Source organism: Bombus vosnesenskii, unplaced genomic scaffold (assembly GCF_011952255.1).
Source record: "Bombus vosnesenskii isolate JDL3184/JDL3185 unplaced genomic scaffold, Bvos_JDL3184-5_v1.1 scf7180000013352, whole genome shotgun sequence".
In the NCBI taxonomy this organism is placed as follows: Eukaryota; Metazoa; Arthropoda; class Insecta; order Hymenoptera; family Apidae; genus Bombus; species Bombus vosnesenskii.
The window spans coordinates 192,018-212,607 of NW_022882988.1; the positions used below are offsets into that span (position 1 = coordinate 192,018).

At 39.3% G+C, this 20,590-nt stretch overlaps 1 protein-coding gene across 7 annotated transcripts; it reads left to right on the plus strand.

The window, feature by feature from the left end:
• Window positions 1–1,629: 1,629 nt before the first annotated feature.
• Window positions 1,630–16,265, plus strand: LOC117236861 (RIMS-binding protein 2). Of its 7 annotated transcripts, none has more exons than XM_033500220.1 (17): window positions 1,630–1,768; window positions 5,110–5,244; window positions 6,203–6,519; window positions 6,666–6,840; window positions 6,969–7,412; window positions 7,511–7,817; window positions 7,901–8,487; window positions 8,565–8,691; window positions 9,482–9,690; window positions 9,926–10,330; window positions 10,409–10,934; window positions 11,082–11,300; window positions 11,386–11,591; window positions 11,665–11,892; window positions 11,990–12,251; window positions 13,974–14,227; window positions 15,747–16,265. In XM_033500220.1, exons 2-17 carry the CDS (start codon window positions 5,212–5,214, stop codon window positions 16,263–16,265), a joined length of 4,818 nt encoding a protein of 1,605 aa, XP_033356111.1. In that variant the 5' UTR covers window positions 1,630–1,768; window positions 5,110–5,211. The 7 variants fall into 7 exon arrangements, with proteins under 7 accessions (XP_033356111.1, XP_033356107.1, XP_033356110.1 ...); XM_033500216.1 differs by having other exon boundaries at window positions 1,635–1,768; window positions 4,954–5,244; XM_033500219.1 differs by having other exon boundaries at window positions 1,635–1,768; window positions 4,954–5,244; window positions 9,506–9,690.
• Window positions 16,266–20,590: the final 4,325 nt, after the last annotated feature.

Consider the following 20,590-nt stretch of genomic DNA (forward strand, 5'->3'; position numbering starts at 1 on the left):
GTGGAATCTGACGAAATACAGTGATTTGACGTCGTCATGGTGAATGTCTATAAAGAGAAGTAGAAAGAGCCGGCATTTGGTAGGCCACAAAGGCGTAGCCAAACGAAGAACTGAACGTATGGGGTGCAGAAGGAAGAGCGGGTAAGGGAGGGTGTTAGTCACTAGAAAACAGGTATCCGCCGTAGGCGTCGTACGTTCATTGATAAGCGTATAACGCCCCGTGCCTTAGACTCGTGACGTCACTCAATCGCACGGACGCCTGCGCTTTTGTCAGGGCCGTGCCTATCACGCGGTTCTTGCCCCTACACTTTTTTCTATTGAACATTAACTACGTAAGTCAAATTGCAACTTCTTGATGTAGTAAGATAGCTATTCGATATTTAAATATAAATACTAATATAGCTTCTTTCACTTGTAGTTTGCATATAGTTATTTATTACATAATTTTACGTGTGATTGCTATAGATTGCGAACGTATAATAATATGATTAATAATGTTCTATAAAATGTATAATGTGAATTTAATAAGCTTAAAACGATTACTATGTAACTTATATACATACAATGGCTTTCAGGAAGAATTCTTTCACGGTCCTATAACTGTTGGGAGTATCGTATTGGATTTCAAGAATGGAAAGAAATAGAAGGCAACGAATCTCAGTAATTATTGGCTTGCAAAATTCTCATGAATCTTAGCAATTCTCTGATGTTACGAATAGTCTAGTTTCTTCGTCTGGTTTCATTCGTATTAGATGATGCTTATGCCACTGAAAAATAAAACGAAATGAAAGGCAAGTAACATAGAATGACGAATGAAGAGAGAACATAGATTCAGAAAGGCGGAGTGTAGATGGATGTAAGCACACCGGGTAAATGGATGGAAAGAGAGAGAGAGAGTAAAATAGTGGAGGGGAAAGTCAAAAGGGGAAGGGGCGACAAGGAAAGGAAGGGATGTAAAACGTAGAGAAGAAGAAAGATAAAGAAGGATAGTTGGAGTAAAAGGAGAGGGAAAGATCGGTGGATTGTCTCGCGCGTATTGATTGGTCTTTTGTGAAAGCTACACCCTCATGTAGCTACGAGACAAACCATTCTGTAAAGTCACTAGACTTCCAGGGTGTATCACACGTTTCCGAGTTGAGTCGTATGACGACTTTACGGCCATGTTTGATTTCTCTCGATTAAGATTACATTTTCCTAAATTGCATTCTGTTTGATGATCTTTGGCCGACCATCGATGCTATGTTATATCAATGTCTTCGAAGGAAACTGCTTTCTAGAAGATTGAGAAAGATGATGAAAGATGATGAAAGGAACAGTAGGTTAGAGTGCTATATTGGGGTAGGAATGACGTAAGCGATCGCTCGTGATCCCTAGCTGCGAAGGGGTTCTATATCGGTATCGATCGTAAAGTGACCCATATCTGGTGGTGACGGGAGTTCCTACCCCTGGCTGCTTTTCCAGCGACAGCACCCCTCGCTACCACCTCTCTCGCTCTTTCTCTCTTTTTCCCGGTCCTCTATCCCCTCTAAGTAACTGTACTCCCGCCAGAACCGTGTCTACCCCCACTTGTTTCCCCTTTCCTCCGGTGGACGAGCGAATATACCTCCTCCCCCGATTTCCAGCAGCCCTGCCGCCTGCCTTCCACGGCCGAGCAGATCTTGGGGCTTGTACGGGATGATAGCCGAGTGAAAAAGCTCGTGAGTCCCGTGAAGTTCGCTCATCAGCAGCAGCAGCCCTGGCCTGCCACAATCCCTTCGACTCGGTCATCGTAAGTGTCGTGCATCCCGTGAAAGAAACGAAACCAACATCGTGAACAAACCAATACGATAGATTGTGTAAGATTGAATTCTTGAATAGAAAGAAAAAAGAAAGGAAAGAGAAGTTCGTTAGCTTTGATTGAAAAATAAGGAGAGAAGGAGAGTAAGGGAGAGTGTGTGTGTGTATGAGAGAGAGAGAGAGAGGGAGAGAGAGAGAGAGAAAGAGAGAGAGAGAGAGAGAAAAAGAGAGAGAGGGTAGAATGAAAGAGTATATATTTCTGATTGGAAGAAACGGAGAGAAATTTGTTACCGTGGTACATAAGTGCTCGTGTGCAACTATAAAAGTGTCAAAGCGGAACGTTTCTTCGAGGTCTTATAAATGTGACTGAAAGAAAGATTTCACGCTCGAATCTTACACGAATTACCCGAGAACGCAAGGTAGAACATTTTTTCACGGTATCGTTGCAACATTCAGAAAAAGAATATCGTAACAAAATCAGAGTAAAGAAACGGGCAAAACGACCTAGTGAGGGAAGTAACGTAAGAACAGTGTCAGTGAGGAAATGGAGACGGCGATGGTGGCACGATTTTTCATCTGTATGATTGGTATCGCGAAGAAACGTATCGAAGGGCTCCGCTAGTTGTGTCGACGTCGCTGCTACTCGTGGTGATAGCAGTAGGCAGTTCATAGTGATAGTGGATGCTTTACGTATCGTCGTGCAGTGGTGTCCCGTGCGCACCGGGTGTATATGTATACTACGTACCATTGGTAGTGAGATCAATAAGCAGTGCCGTGCCACTCGACCCGTGCTCATAGACAGAAACTCATTCTGAATCTCTCCTTCCTTCTTTCCTGTATTTAACTACCACCCTCAACCTTTCCTTTTCCATCAACCAAATGTCGAGAGGTCACTTTCATTTGTTTCCTTTCTGAATTTTTTATCGTGTCTCAAGAAGCTTAAAACAAGTGTCTTTCCTTTGAAAGAACAAGCCATTGGTTCGCTCTTTCGATGTGTTACCGTATTATGTGTATCGGTGTCCATCCGTTTCTTTCTACCCTGTTTCTTTTGGTCTTCGCATATTTCAACTGCTTCTTTTTCTACACGTCCTCAGGTTGATCTAAGGTAGCTTTCATATTCATTCCCTAACGCGTTACATTTTATATATTCCACTTCTCTTATTCGATAAATTTAGTTTTCTTACTTTTTTTTGCGTAACTTCTGCGCTTTACCCTTATCGTTTCTATTGGACTTGCGTATCATGAGCAAGCTGAAACATATTTCTTCTTGGATCAAGCGTTTTCATAAAATAACGTTCGTTCGCTTATAGTGCTTAGATATTTTTGATATTCTACTGGTCCTTCGTATTTTTTAAGTATATTTAATTAAATCGCTGTGATACACGTATCGCGTAGTGTTATATGACAAAAATCGTAAAATAAAGCAGCAGGGACGTTCTTGAATTCGTTGTAACTAGATGTCGGCCGCTATATCGCACGTCTTACTACTTGCGCCGAAAATTCTTTGCTGGATTAAAGTGTCCTGTCTGACCGTGATTGGATCGTTCGAGCGTGAAAAGAATTAACGAAATTATGAAAAGAAAGAACCGGTGAAATTGAACTGTTCTCGTCGCATTGAGATCAAATAATTATCCAAGTAAAAGTTAGTTTTTATTGTCGAGGATAAACTGTTTTAAAAATTAATGAGATTATTTTGTAGCTCGAGGAATAGAACCACGTTTAGACACTTCTGTCTTTAACGGCACATGTTCTTGGTTGCACAACGAAAGACGGATATACGGTTGATTTTATTCGGTTATTGATTTAAAAGATAACGCAAATCGCATACGCTTTGGTTAAAATTGAACATATTGCAAGGTGTAAATGATACGAAAAGAGATTAGAGCGATCGTCGCACACTGTGTTCGTTATTCCGTTTTTGTTCAACTGTAACGATAAATGATTTTAATTCTCCTTTAATTTACGACAGAACGTCTGGTCTTTTCACGTTTTATTTTCCATTTTAACGAGCTATTTGAAATTATTCATCGTACTATTAGTGGTTTTCCTTTTAGTTAACGATAATACTCAGTTATCCTGTCAGCAAAATTTAAGCTCCGTCCAACATACATATTTCCCGACAATGATGTAAGAAAGAAACCTATTAGATTACTTAAACGTAGTAGTTTCGAATGCAACAAATTGTTGATCGTTGGATATTTCAGTAATTTCAAGCGAAAAAGATGAACACATTGTGCGGTCAATCGTAGAATTATAAAAAACAAAAATAACAAAAGGCAAATATCCGAGCGTGACAAAATTCATTAATAGCCGTGTTCAAAGAATCAAGTTCCGTTACAACTGGGAATACGATAATTGCATAGGCATGCACGAGTATAGTTTTTTTTCTCTCGAGTGCTTTCATGTCGAAAATAACTCGTCGGCTGATGAGATTTGATTCACGCGATTTCTACCTCGAAGAAATGTTTTTCTTGAAAAATTTCACGTTCACGTAAACGCGACATGCGACAGGCTATCGCGCGAGTATAATAATCAACGTATCGATAAATTTGATATAAATATCAACGGTGTTTTCCGCGTTATTCGGCTCGAGCGTAAAATAAACGAAACAAAGGGCAACTTTTGATCATATCGGGTATATTTCGATCGAAACATTCCGAAGAACCTGTTGCCAGTAATCCCGTTGATTGAATTTCTCCCATTTAGAGGCAGTGCTATCAGTAATTTGTAATTGAGCTCGCGCAACTGCAGTTTACACGCGTCGATCGTTTTTAAAGCTGTACGAATGAGGCGACAATTGGGTTTCACGCGCACCTTCCACGTGTCATTATCACGGAAATCGTTGCGACGTTATCGTTATTCGTGTACCGAGCGCGGCGTATGTGGCATGTTGATTTCCGTTTAATCCTCTATATATCAGCTCGTAATATATTGCTGATTAATCGGATCCTTAACGAAAAAGAGAAATTACCGTAGAATAATGGTAGAAGGAAAGAAAAATAGTAGAATACGATGTGATCATTGTTGTCGCTATATACAGAGGGTTGAATGCGAAAAGTATCTTTTTTCATGATTATACGTGCGAGGAGAGTAACCGACTATTTTCAGTCGATTTACACTCGGGGTCTAAGGGTATCGTGGGAACACGATGAAAAAAGAATTCCTTTTCGCATCCAGAGAATTGTACGCCTAATCGTGGGATCGTCGTGTGCAGCCTGGCAGGCCCCGCAAAAGCCGCCAATTAATTAAGATAGCTCCTAGATACACGGTAGATCGATAGGGACTGGCCGTGATAAAGACGGGCGAGGGTTTCAGACTTCAGGGATGTTGCAGTGCTGTGGTGTTGGAGGTGGCGCTTCCACGGCACCTCAGGCTCCGCAGCTGCAGGATACCGGATCTGCTGTCGGGATTACCACCTCCACGAAAACCACCATCATGCAGGACGCAGTTCTTGAATCCATCCTCGAGGTAAATGTCGTCAACTTACAAATTTTTTAATTTTTATTCCTCCCTACTTTTCTTCGAGGCGCTCTTCATATATCGCTTTTGATTTTCCTCAACTTTTATGAATTTTCTTTCGTTCGCAACGCTTAGCCATAACCACAGAGATACCATCGATTTAATCCTAACTCGAACTAAATTACGTTGTCTTGAAATTTATCGATAATCTGTTTATGAAAAAAAGAACGTTTCGTCTAGTATGAAGATCGAAACACAATCAAGTATTACGTATAAGAATAGTGGGCACGTAATAATCATATGCTGTAATAAGTATCACGTGATTACGATCGGTTTCGAGGGTCGACAGAAGCTTATCAACGAGGTGTTCGTCAGCCGATAAATACTGATGTCCTAAGCAAATTTTGAACGAAAAAGATCCGTTTTAATTAAAAGGTAACCCGCAATAGGGTTTTAACAATTCTCGCCACTCTCCTTCTTTCTTCTTCGGTTCGATCGTTTTTTAACATTAGATAGTCCTCGCTAGAACGAACAAACAAGTTTGCGTCGAGTAAGTTCGATTGTACCTGCCTTCCAGGCATTCAGAATACAAAGGCTCTTTTCGTTATTAATATCGCGCAGATGATTCTCGTTGTGCATCGTGTCTTTCAATCAAGCGTCCCTCCAGGTTATTAAAGGTGATTATCTACCTTCAACCATAAATATTAAGCGTAACTTGACGGTCAGATTTTTCAGATTTTTCAGATTTTTCAAAACTAATCTCTGTTGTGACAAAGTGGCACAAACGGACATCAATGTATTCTCTAACCGCTGGTGGACATCTATCATTTGCCATTTAGCTTACGAACTCGTTCACATTAAGAATTCTATATTTGTCTTGTTGTTTTGAGTTTCATTTAGTGCTAAAGAAAAGAATCTGTTTCGAGGAAGTTAATTATTCTTAATCATACCGATATGGTGTTTCTAGCAAATGCGTGAAACGGAAGCTCGAAAAGCGGATTTGGAGCGCCAACATGCAGAAGCACAGAATCAGCTACACGAAAAGATAGCAGGACGATATCAAGGCCCGGAATCGGTTGAAGCATTGCAATCAAAGATAAGGGAACTTGAAAAGAAGACGGAGTTACAGATGGTCAGGCACGAAGAATTGTCCTTGGAATTAACAAGCCTGAGACGTGCACGAAGCAGAGGACCTATGGTGGGTCACTCGACGGTCCCGACTACTTGGCCTCCGACTGGTTCTGAAATTGACAGAATAATAGCAAAGATAGAACAAGATAATAGGTGTGTTTCTTGATATTATACTTTACTAACCTTCCTGTCTTGAAACACGCTTTATATTTCACTTCTAAACGATCGATACCTTTCCATCGCTTTTTCGTAATGTCACTTGGTTATTGATTAATCTTATCTAATTTTTATCAACATAGTGCTAGTAGAATGATACACGATTTGGATCATACTCGAGGATCCGTTACTACGCAACAACCCTCAGTTACACAGGGTATTTTGCGATCTAGCTCGGAAAACCTTCCTAATCTCTGTCAACATCAGCATCCACCTCCACATGCTTTGAACCTAGGAATGCCAACACAGATGAGTCACGTATGTAAATAATCATTCGTTTTTATTTCGCTGTGAAGCTATTTCTCTTTATCTCTCTCTTTCTTGCTTGATTTCTTTGTCTTTGTTTCTTATAAAATGAAAACGCATCGATCGAGAATTTGGAACAGTATGCAGGTTCGCCTATGCCCTTAACGCCAATGATGCCAGGCTGTCCACCACTGACTCCGAATGGGCCGCCGTATCACTACAGCGAAGCAATTCCACCAGCACCGTCGCTCTCCACTAGTCAATCGCAACCTGTTTTTCAACAAAAGATGCAACAGTATCAACAACCGCAACAGACACATACCGAGTTACAGAGCTCTCATTCTCAAAGTGTTCTGCAGGCACAGCAGAAGCAACAAACGCACACCCATTATACGAGTAATCAGTATCAGGAGAGTTATCCGCATACGCAAACCTATCAGCAGCCGCTCCAGCAGCAACAACAGCAACAGCCACAACATTCGGCCTCTACAACGTACCTGACGTCATCGAGCCAAAGCATATTACCTCATTATTCCCAGCCCACACAGACCGCCCAAAGTTTTCAATTGAATGGAAGTCAGCAGGTACGAATGAATTCATCCCATTCTATGGTATTTAAAATTATGTTTTAAATATAATCGCAAATTTTAATTTATGAATTAACATTAATCTGTATGCGTAGGCAACGACATATCCAAGTTTGTCCATTACGTCGCATCCAAACGGAACCTATAGTACAGGGGCGAGTAGCTTTAGTACTCAACTACCGCATCACAACTTTTCCGTTCCGCAGACAAGTATCCCACAAACTACGTTATCCTCGTTGCCACCCTATTCGACATCCTCCTTTCACTCTACTTTGGGTGCACTTACCAGTGTACCTCAAACCGCCCTTTCCTTTTCGAGCGTACCGAGCAGTTTCGTCACTAGTGGATCGACCTATTCCACCGTCGGGACCAATGCTTTTGGCACGTCAGGCGTAAGCTCAGGTATAAATCAGGGTCTCAAAGATTTTCCATTAAAAAAATGTCTCCTTTCATTATATAAAATTATTTCTTTCCCTTTTTTGTAGGAACCACATCGACAGGCTTATTACAAGCGATAAGCGATCCTCTTCAAGCAATGCAGCAACTATCTGCTCAGTCTCAAGTCAATCAACTTCAACAGCAAGCTATCATCCAGCAGATTCAGCAAAGTTTACGCGCCAGTTCGCCGACAGCACCTGCTACGACGGGTCATCATTTCCTTGGTTCAAGGCAGATGCCAAAGATACCCAGTAGTATACTTCCCAATCCCTTGGATCGACTGACCAATGACAATATTGTAACAGAGGGTCAAGTGGACATGCTGGATATACCCGGCAAAGGCAGATGTTACGTCTATATTGCTCGTTTTACATACGAGCCGTTTCAGCACTCGCCAAACGAAAATCCAGAAGCGGAGTTGCCTGTTCAAGGAGGCGATTATCTTCTTGTTTGGGGACAACCGGACGAAGATGGTTTTCTCGATGCAGAAACTCTTGACGGTAGACGTGGTCTCGTTCCAGCTAATTTCGTCCAAAAATTAATCGGCGATGACCTATTAGAATTTCATCAAGCCGTTCTTGGCCTCAGAGACGTTGATGATTCTGCTTCGACTAATATTCCCCAAGTGAGCAATGTAAGATTATTACGACAAATGTTACGTATATTTCCTTTACGAGGCATTGCTAATTGAGATTTTTGTTTGTTTTTTAGTGTTATCTCCAGGATATTGATCTGGAGTTAGCGGCTTTAGAAGAAGGAAATCGAAATCGACAAGCTGAACTATCTGCTTACGCGGAGCTTGATAATATAGCAGAAGAAGACGAACAAGAGCCACCAGGTTAGTACGTTTTCGTATTATCTATTGGATCTTTCATTATAAAGCATGTAGATCGTGATGAACTAGGTGTACATGTGTAACTGCAACTAGAAATAGCGTGAAAATTATGGATATGTGATCCTCTTTGAGGAATATTGGTGTGCATAGTTGTGTTGTAATTGAATTTAAGTGATAGATGTTAGACTGATGTTTCTTAACGAATTCAAAGTATTAAATATTAGAGAAGTTGAAAAATCCTTATGCTTGCGTGAATATTTCATTAGAAAATTATTTCAAATGTATAGTTAGCGACTTTTAATTTGAAAATTAATATGTTGATCAATGTCAAACTTATGATGACGTTATAGTATTGCGCTTTCTTGTTCCAACATACCTTCATCAGACAGCTCTTTGAAATACGTAGTATGTTTCTTCTCATAACACTAACACTCTCTTTGATTCAACAAGGTATATGTATATTCACAACAATACATATCTTTTAATTACGCTTGTTCCTCAAAATGAGGAAAGCTTAATTGCGTATGTGTAGAATACCAATTTTCTCCATATTTAACTAATTTTTGTTATTTAACGGTTTTCTTTGAAAGTAGAATAAATGCATGTTATTTAATTGTTGTAGCAGTTAAAGAATGGTTTCTTCTGTTTGAGAGCAGAGGTAAATGATTGGTGATCAACATAAACGGAATCTTGTACTGTGTTGAGTATTGGATGGTCTTAGGTTGGCTTAGAGAATTAGATAGTGAAAGATTTTTAGCTACAGCTAGGCTTGTCTTGTCTTTTTTTCCTGAAGAAGTCTACCTGTTTTCGGACCTAGTTCCGGCGCCGCAGCACCTTACACTCGAGCGCCAATTGAACAAGAGCGTCTTAATTGGTTGGACGGCACCAGAAAATACTCATCAGTTGGAGTCCTATCACGTCTACGTGGATGGAGTGTTGAAGGTTACTGTGAAAGCAACTGAGAGGACCAGAGCATTGGTTGAGGGAGTTGATTCCACCAGGGTTCGTAAGGATAAATTTTTCTCCAGTAAAATAGTGTGCACTTTGCAAAATTTCAATATTATTAAATTCTACAGAAACCAAAGATCAACCACTTTTATAATAGAGTACAAAGTATCTCTTGTTAATTGGTACTGTTGAATTTCACGAGGTTTCGTGAAATTTTTTGCACAACGATGTATATAAATAAACGTAGGAGCTTGTCAAGTTATTCGACTTCATTTGATTGTTAATTTAGCCACACAGGATAAGCGTGCGATCAGTGACGCATTCACGAAGAACGTCTCGCGATGCCGCTTGCACAATGGTGATCGGTAAGGATGTAGCCTTGGGTCCAACTGCTGTCAAGGCGTCGAATGTAACCGCCACCAGTGCTGTCATATCGTGGATGCCGAGCAATAGTAATCATCAACACGTGGTTTGCGTGAATAACGTCGAAGTTAGGACGGTGAAGCCTGGTGTTTACAGACACACAATTACTGGTTTAGCACCCTCGACAATCTATAGGGTGACTGTTAAAGCGAAAAACCTGAGAGCGACACACTTCGAGGACCAAAACACTCAAGCGGCAAATAATTTAGCATGTCACGTCCATTTCAAAACGTTGCCCAAAGGATTACCTGATCCTCCGGTCGATATCCAGGTTAATAATTGTTCCAATGTATTCCGTTGTCATAATTGTTATGATATCTAATGAATAATCGTATGGTATTTACGATAGGTGGAGGCTGGACCGCAGGACGGCACTTTGCTAGTGACCTGGCAGCCTGTTGCCCTAAACGGTTCGGCCGTCACCGGTTACGCGGTGTATGCCGATGGAAAAAAGGTCACCGACGTAGACAGCCCCACTGGTGACCACGCTCTGGTGGACATACATAAGCTTATGGGTTTGAACCCAAAGCACATCACAGTTAGGACAAAAAGCAGGGAAAGTCAATCGGGCGATAGCTGTGCTACTGCCATTCCTTGTAGCGTTCTTCGTGGCGGGACCGCGACTCATTTGCAACATGGATCTACGCACATGCAAGACCAAGGACAACCTCAGCCTTCCGGTACTGGGCAAGTGGACGACCCGAATAGACATCGTATGGGAGTTGTAGGTCAGAGATATCCATCGACTCCTGTACCATCTCACATAAGGCGACACGGCAATACTAGGGTTGACTCTCACGGCCAAGTTATCATCGAGACTGACGAAAATTTATCCGATAAAGAAATTTATCCTGGACAGAGCATGTCCCAGATGGGTAAGAATCCTTAGATAAATCAAACTAGTTTCCATGTCCTTAGTAATTTTTTTCAAAATATTTTAGATATCGCAACGAAATACTATTTATTCAAAATGATCGATTGAAATTTTTGAAATTTTGCACGTATTCCCTACTGTCGGTTAGGAGTTCCAGAAATCACCAAAGATTCGGCAAGCGAAGCGAATTACAGCGAGGAAGATGATCCGTCACGCAGAGGTAGAGGAATGCCACTGCATCATGGCAGCCAACATCGATACGGATCACAAATGGGACAGCAAGGACTTCCTGGGACACATCGACCCGGAAGAATGGGTGGTCCTGCTGGTAGACCTCAAGATCCTTACTATGAACACTCGACACAAGGTTCGAATACAGTTACGCTTAAACGTATTGATCTACTAACAATGTGTTACATGTTAACTCTATTTTGCATTTTTTACTCTCATAGGAAGTCAGAGAGGTAGGACTTCTAGTTACCGTGGAAGGGGGATGCAAGCTCAAGGTGGTGCCAGTCATCCATCGAGCAGTGCACAACAAATGAACAAGAGAACACGCTGGTTTGTTGCTCTATTCGATTATGACCCGAAAAGAATGTCACCCAATCCAGACGCATGCGAAGAAGAATTGCCATTCTCTGAAGGCGATACGATTAAGGTCTTTATCAATAGATTTTTTGATTGTCTGTCACGTAATTCATGAAATGTTAACTTGTAAATTAATTTGGTAGGTTTACGGTGAAAAAGACGCGGATGGATTTTATTGGGGAGAATGTCATGGTAGACGAGGATACGTTCCTTACAACATGGTTGAAGAAATTAAAGATCCGAACCAGCCAGGACAGGGACAGTCAGGAAGGAGAGGAAGATGGGGAGATATCTACGCTAGCATGCCTGTAAAGAAAATGATAGCACTATACGATTATGACCCTCACGAATTATCTCCCAATGTTGATTCCGTAAGTTCTCTAACAAGCAAAATTTCTATCCTTTTATATAGGAACGTATATAAGCTAAATTTATACTTACACACTTTAACATATTTCGATTCCATAGCAAGTGGAACTGGCATTTCAAACTGGGAATGAAATTTATGTCTATGGTGATTTGGACGATGATGGATTTTATATGGGTGAATTAAATGGTGTGCGTGGCCTAGTACCGAGCAATTTCCTCACTGAAGCGCCTGATCAGCCGTCACAAGGACAACTTCCTCCAGGAAACAGAAGACCTCCTGGTCAAAGTCAAGGACCCGGAGTAAGAGGACCGCCTCCTCCGCCTCGAGAACCTCCTCCTACTGGTCATCGACGAGGCAAAGGTAAAAACTTGAAATTAATTGCCATTCGATCTTTTATTCACTACGATGCCGCGAATTATGGTACAAATAGCTCCTCAAGCCAAGTACACAAAGTAGCTGGAACTTTTACCATTATTCTTCAACTTTGCGAAGCGAAATAAAGCTAAATTTGAAATGACAGAGTAAGCAAGCAGCAGAAAACCGAACGCAGTGATAATCAAGATCGAGACTGAGAATGATTTCTACGAAGATAAAAAACACTGGCTCGAGGGGTTGAAAATAAATTCACACTGGCGCCATGTATTCGACCGACATGAGTTAATCTGCTTGAATTGCCAAACGATGATGCGTACGATAATAGTTGCTTTTAAAATGGAAGAAAAGAAGAAAGAAAAAGAGAAAGCTGGAAAACAACTGGACGTCAGTGTGAATAAAAAAATAAAAAATAAATAAATAAAAAATACAAACAGCAAGCAACACAAGACACGAAACTAGATGTGCCAGACGACAGGCAGAAGGGTTACACAAGTTTATAATTGAGCCATCTAGCAAGGCCCGATCGTCGTTAATCGATGCAGAGCTTACATTTTTAGGGGCGTACCTATCTTGCAAAATTACCGAGAGATTGCAATAGAGGGTAAAGCAACGTGTCAACTATTTCGATAAGGCATTCGAGTAAGTCACCCGGTGCGTTTCTTCTCAGGAGATTATTTTAAAATAGCATTCTGATAGCAAGTTTCTAGGAATTCGTTCGAAATTATCACAATATGAACGTCCGATAACGAGATTAATGTGCCCGCGCAATGTGTGAAAGCTATTTTGTATTTGCAAATTTTTTTAGGAACACGTGTATTGCCATATGCAAAACGATTTTCTATATCTCTACCTATCTATCTATTTAGCTATCTATCTTATCTATCTAATATATTGTATATATATGAATATATATATATACAATAAAACACTAAGCTGCTTTCAGTGTTTTCTATTAGATACAAATGCATAAATATGTATTTGTATCTACGTATGTATTATATTCGTACTTTTTCTTTCGAGCACTTTTCGGCTCTGTTACTTTTTTACGTGCCTATCTTTTTCCTCTATATAACATATATATATACGTGTTATATTTACACTGTATACATATACATATACATATATATACATATGCATGTGTGTAAGAAAATATATATGTATATATGTATATATATGTATATAACTATATTGCGTGTATTCTATATAATGACATACTATGTTTCTGTGTGCCTGAACTGGTCGATGGTCGTCGTGTCACATGATTGTCGTTCGTGTCGTGTTGTCATGCTGGCCATTTAGACATTGAAGCAATTTACTCTTTCTGATGACTCATTTCGAGTTATTAATACGATGTTCTCTATCAGATTTCGTGTCTTGAAGCATAAAGAATAAAGTCGCGAAAAAAATTTAACTATATGCGCAAGTCCAGGTTTTGCCGAGTAATCTAGAACTTTACTTTTTAAGATGTTGAAAGTAAAACATTTAAAAAAGTAAAGAGATACCGAAAGTTGAGGTAAAAAATGTAAAAAGGTCTGATATTAAATGAGTAGAAACAAGAAATAGGAACATAGAAGGGAAAAAAGTACAATTTCATTAGAACGAAGAAATTATTACTTGGCATACTCGACAGCGCGTCTAAATGTCCATCTAGAAAGGATAAATGCGCCATGAATGACAACACGGTCTTGTTCTCTTCTCTGTTGCTAGATGCCTGCATTGTGCCTGTGTCTGTCCCTGTCTGTCACTTAGACTCTAGACAACAACAACAACAACAACAACCACCATCACTAATGAACAACCAACAACATCAACTCCAACATCAACAAAACAATCCACCGCATCTAGCGTACCAACAAGCGAATCACCACAGCTACACGACTGTAACCACGTCCAATCAACATGGGCCCACACCTATGGGTGCCCATCAGCAAGGCCCCGTACCACCCCACCTTCAACAGCAGGTGAGTCCACTGCTCTATCCAGAAGTTTTCACTTTTGCTTCTCTGCGTGCTTTCTACCTTCTCGCTGCAAAACTTGTACAATTGTTCAACTATATTTCTTTCGTTAGTTTCTCCGAATTCACCGTCACGCTTTAGTTTCTAGTTAGATACTTCTCTAAGTTTTTTTTTGTTATCGTTCCTTTTTCATTTATGGAAGGATACCCAAAGAATGATAATCGAGTCCGATGGCTTTGACAATTTAAGGATTGAAAAATATTTTCAAGTGACTCAGGTATGTTTTTGGAAGTTCTAAACGATCGATGAATTAACAGTATTAACTGATATTGAATATTTTTTGACACGAATATTCGATATTTGTGATATGATATATTGTTAGAAGGCCACGTAAAATTTACCTAGTGTATTTATACAAGACGTTGATGGAAATTACTTCTTGCAATTATTATCATACGCTGATCGATTTCGTACAGTGTTGAAATAGCAATTGCTTCTAACAGTAATAGATTGAGAAATTTTACAATTATACGAGAGGAAAAATTGTAAAATTTTCATTAAGAAAGCAGCATTCAAAGACACGAGCTATTCGTATCTAACATCTATTTGGCATGGAATTGCATTTGATAGACTTGTATCTAAGAAGTACGATATTTCAATTTTACTACTAACACTTTCGAATAAATATTAACAAAGGAAATTTCTAATACACTTTATTAACAATACTTGCGGTAAAAGAACCGTGGTATGTACAGCTTGTCATTAAATGCTTCTAATTAATAGCCGTCTAAGCATTAAGCATGTATAATAGCCGATACGTAAGTTGCACGAATACGCAGTAATCATGCTTTTTTAGTAACTGAAAACACTATATTTTCCTGGTGTTCAGCTATTCCTCTCTTCCTTTTTCTACGTTTGTCATTTTTCATCTCAGCTCCTGTTCTGTACGATTCCATTTAGTATATTTTTCCATTTTCTAACAGTTGCGTAAAGTTTGAGCGCCACACAGGTCAACATATCGTCACACTGATCGAAAATAACGACATTATAAATTAGTTAGTTTATAAAGCGAAACGAACCACTTAATTTTGTTTCGAATATTACGTCCTAATAAGCACACGTTAAAATACCTTTTCACATTATCGCCCCCTCATCTAGGTAACGATAAATCAGCATATTAGTACAAATGCATTACTTCCCATAGAACATCGTAAGGTAGCTGCGATATAGTAGGGAAAAAGCGAGACATCATTGTAATGTGCAACGAAACGATAAATAATTAATGTTCGATTAGATCGAAGTTCAGCGGCATCATAAAGGAATCTATTTCTGTAGAATAAAAATATGTTTCTGAACTTTTCAGGGTACCAAGCACTCGAAACGAATACTACAATTAAACGAAACGAAATTAAACTTGCTGCTGCAGATTGTTTGAAAACCTATACGAACAAGTCTATAGAGAACGAAGATACAAGCGAGCATCTTTGTAGTTTATTTAATTAATTTATGTCGCTTCAATTTCTAGGGGAAGGGGAGGGGAGGCGCGATCAATCGTGGTAGTAATGTGCCAGGAGGTATGCAGGGCCTTGGTCAGCAAGATTATCAGCAACAGAATCAACCGTACCAGCAGCAACAGCAGAATCCACAGAACCAAAACTATCAACCACAGAATCAAGGTTATCAACAACAGGGTGCAGGATTCGGTCCCCAAGGCCAACAATTCCAGCAGCAACAGCCTCAGCAGCAGCAACAGCAACAACCGAATCAGCCGTATTCGCAACAGAACCAAGGTTCCTCTATGCAAGGCAATCAGGGCACGAGTAAGCCGATGAGAGGAATACCAACGGTGTTACCGACGCCTCAAGCGAAGGCGCAACCGAATACTACTCAAGGCCAACAACAGCAACAACAGCAGCAACAGCAGCAGAGTACAGGGCCGAATCTGATGCAAAAATTCACGGAGATGGCCGGTGCGAGCGCTGGCGGCGATATCCTGTCGAAAGGGAAAGAACTGATTTTCATGAAGTTCGGACTAGGCAAGTGAGTTATTACCCTGCTCGTGTCGCCAGCTCCGCTTCTTCTCCATTTCTGTCCCATCATGTTATCCATCGGGTGGGTGAAAGCTCGAGGGATCGGGGTCGGGGTCGGGGTCGGGAGGTCTGTTTGTAAATCAGTATTACACGGAGAAACGTTCGCGGAGAGTAAGCGAGACGCGCAGGCAGGAACGTACGAACGCGTCTCGTCCGCTCAGGTCTTCGCGAATATCCCTGAACGAATACAAATGTAAATGTGTGCTGCCATTGCTGCTGCTGCTGTTGCTGCTACTATAACGACTGTTATTATTTTTCGCAACCATTGCTGGATCGTTCGATCGAAAAGCTCTGATCGCCCACGAGAAGATCGAATTATTTATAATGTATCTTTCTCGTTGATTCAACTTCCTATATTAACAAGATGAGAAGAAAAGAGGAATGTTCGCTTGCGTTTTTCTAATATATCTCGCGCACATCGTCCGAGAGTGTAATCAATCTGAAATCGCATGATTAACGCGACTCTTGTTCTTTGGAACAGAAGCGCAGAGTTCTGAAAATAACGAACAATCTTGGTTCGATTTTTTCTATTTTATTCCTCTTTTTCTTCTGATCCTTCATCTTCTCCTCGTTATGTTTTTTCCTTACTACTACTTCCTCCTTGTATACGATAGTATCGTTTGTCTAGATGTCACGTAGCCGGTTTTAGCGTTAATTGGAATGCTGAAATTTTTTACCACAACGGAGCACTTCCGAACAAACTACAGGGATAGAAGCAATCGAATGACAGTACATAATCAGATCATTATTAAAAAAGAATCATTCATCAATTATTCCAATGAATTAATTCTTCTTATTATATTAAGTATTAATTAGATCAATAATATTTTATGTATACATATATATGATAAAAGGCAGTAAGTGGACTGAAATGAGATTGCACGAAGTTGACAAATTTGTTAAAAACAAAGGGAAAGATAGAACCATTTACTTTATTTCGTAGTTCAGGAGTTTAGGCTGTTATCTAAATCTCGCGTTAGAAGAAGCTCTTACGTGACATAAGCACAGGAAAGATTGTTGTTCTTATTCTCTGTCATTTGGTTTTCCTTGCTCTTTCCGTCTTTCTTCGCCTGATGTTTCATTTTCCTGTCCTGAGGTGTACAACCAAACTTTACGTTAAACCATTAACATAAACAGACGAAAGGAAGGAAGTAAGCGCGTTATTATAACAATAGCCAAATAGATTAACGCGATGCAAGCGGATCATTCGTAAAGGACATTTGTAAACTGGACAGTCGCTGCTTGTCATGGTCGCGAGCACGACTACGAAATAAATAAACCATTTTACAAGACAGAAGTCAGACGATATTAAGAAATACGTGTTAATGTAATAATCGACCGGAAGATTTATAATAGGACGACTCATGGATCAAACTGAACTACGTCATAAACATATAAATATATAAATATATAAATAAAACAAATAAATAAATTAATTAATTAATATCGCTCCGAGGGGGATGGAGTATGTGAATTCGATCGACAAAAGAATATATTTGGGGGAATGAGGAGGGGGATAATATGAGAGATCATAGCATACGTATATTACGGTAATGAGATATAAATATATACATATGCATATACAGATATGCGTACATACGTATACGTATATATGTATTGATTATTGATATATCTACGTAAAGGTATGTATGCATACAAATATATATACACATACATATACATATATTTAACTATTGCAAAGTGTTGTTACATCGCTACTTGTATCGTATTTTGTACAAAGTATCCTTACCTTCGATTGTTCTTTTTCTTTCGCCGTGATATAAATATATATATATAAATATAAATATACATAAAGAAACCTTAGCAAGGCGAAGGAAACGTGACAAATTACAAAAATGTCATTTTTGCCGGTATCATACTTTGGGAATCATAAACGAAATTGGTCATAATTGTTATTAAATATCGCGGGTATATCTGTTTGGAACCGATAGTTGCCTCTCGTCCGTTCATGTTAATCGAGTGTCGACAGATGCGGTAATAAGCGGTGAAAGATGTGCGATCTAGGAATTAATTATCAGGGTGTCAGACGCGCGGCCCAATTAAGCTTCATTTTATTCACCAAGTATCAAGCTTTGAGTTTCAGTTCCATTCTTTACGAAAACTTTCTTCTTTACATTTGTCCGAGTAACAAATTCGAATGCAAAAAATCGACTTACATTTTCCCAAATCCTAATTTCCGATTACCGCGATATTTCGTTCTTATCTTTTATCGGGAAGATCAACTACTGAGTTAATCAATTAAATTGTGAAGAACTATTTGCTGGACCACGTGTTTGAGCCACCTCCGCGTGTAGTAGTTACCATCAGACTCGTAATTATACAATTGGTTCGTGATTCTTGTTTTTGCAATGTCGATCACGATGAATCGCATAACGTTTAACGAGCAAGAGTTACAGGAACTGTGTATACTATGACTATGGACCAAACGACATTTTCTCGAGAGACCAAATTCGGCTATTCAAATGTAGATTCGTTTCCCTTAGTTCCGTAAAAGTGTTTCTTTTTGCTTCGTTCGCGGCACAATGGAAAAGCCAGACGAATAAAAGCGTTTTTCTTAATATTTACAATACGCATTTGGAAACTGTAGGTGATTATGATTAAGCAACGTTCCAACGATCGCGGTTCCAGCCATCGTCGTATCGTCATCGACCAAAAGCCGCGAAATGTGTAATGTGTAATGCTTGCTCGATTTCCGTGTTCGATTTAACGCCACGAAATTGCAAAATCAACTTTGTCGATCTCGTTCGACCTGTATTCTGGCGAACGTCGAGAACTCAAAAAGTATATCTGAATCAAAAAATCCAGTCGAACGGATAAATACGCTTTCGATGCTGTTCTTTGAAACGCGTTTATCAATGACGTCGTTTGATCCATTGGAAGGAAATGTAGCGTTACGTAAATAATAATTTTACCAGGTTAGTGTCAAGCTGTTATTAGAATGCCGTCGTCATGTAATTTATTGATATTCTTGAATATTTAACGATTAAATGTTGATTTAGTGGATTCCAATGGATCGGGCGAGAAACAAACTCGTTTTCCTTCATCTTTGTCCGATAGAACCCCTTGCGTGATCTCGGAGTAAACTCGCGATTGATGTCAGAATTCCTATGAATCTTTGCTGTGAACATATCTAATGTGAAATGTTGATTCAGGCGATTAAACGAAAAAAGAAAAAAAAAAAAGAAAAAAGACTGACGTGACATTTAAGATCTTCAAACGCTTAACACGTTCGCTACCAGTGTCAGGATCGATCGACGAAAGCTACCAATTTGGGAATTCAACCGATCCGTCGGAAAATATAAACGAAAACAATAATTAACTCGCAACGATGGCAGAAAATTGATGGAACGTTCTATATATCTATAAAAAGGGAAACGAAATTTTGTTTTCAAAAAAACAGACAAACGATCTGTAGCCCGTAAATAAAAGCTTGGTTCAAATGGTAGTGAATGTGTTAACTGAATATTACTTAGCAAATTTGTAACGTTCATCTTCCATCTCTTTGACGGTTTTATTTTCTTTCCTTATCTTTCATTGTTGAGTTTCATAGCGATAAGTCACGTAGCGAAACGAGTTTAAAGCGATTCAAACGGAAATGTATGAGAAATCCAGAATCACTGCAAAATATAGCCGCATTGAGTATGTACGAAAAAGAATATTGGAACAGAGAGTTAAGGGGAGATCTTCATCTATTATCGTTAAGTGTTAGATATCATAAAGCAAAAGTAAAAAAGAAAAAAAATATGCAAGTAGTATTAATTAAAAAGAAGCAAAGAATGTAACGCGAGGGAAAAACCCATTTCAAGTATCCCACGAATCGAGAGCTAAGTTCTGTCTCTTCTCTCTTTGTGATCAGACCAAATCTTAGGAGATAATAATTTTAACAACAACAGGAACAATAAGCTGACGCAATGCAACGGTCGAACATGATTAGGAACTAACGGATAATACTTAGTCGAATCTTTTTATTTAAACATTTACCAAAAATAAAACGAAACGAAATAAAGAAAAAAGAAAAAAACAAGCGCAGACTAAACATAAATAACGCTCTAAGAAATTAAATGAAAAAGTGTGGGGAAATATAATAAACGAGAGAAAATTGGATTCTCTTAGATACCACGAAATCGTTTCGTTCGTTGTCTACGCTCATTTTTGTGTAGTATCTCACTTGTACATTGTCATTGTTATAAATTTAGTCGTTGAATGGATTCGTATAAAACAATCTTTTGATACCGCGACAGCTAATACAATATGAATT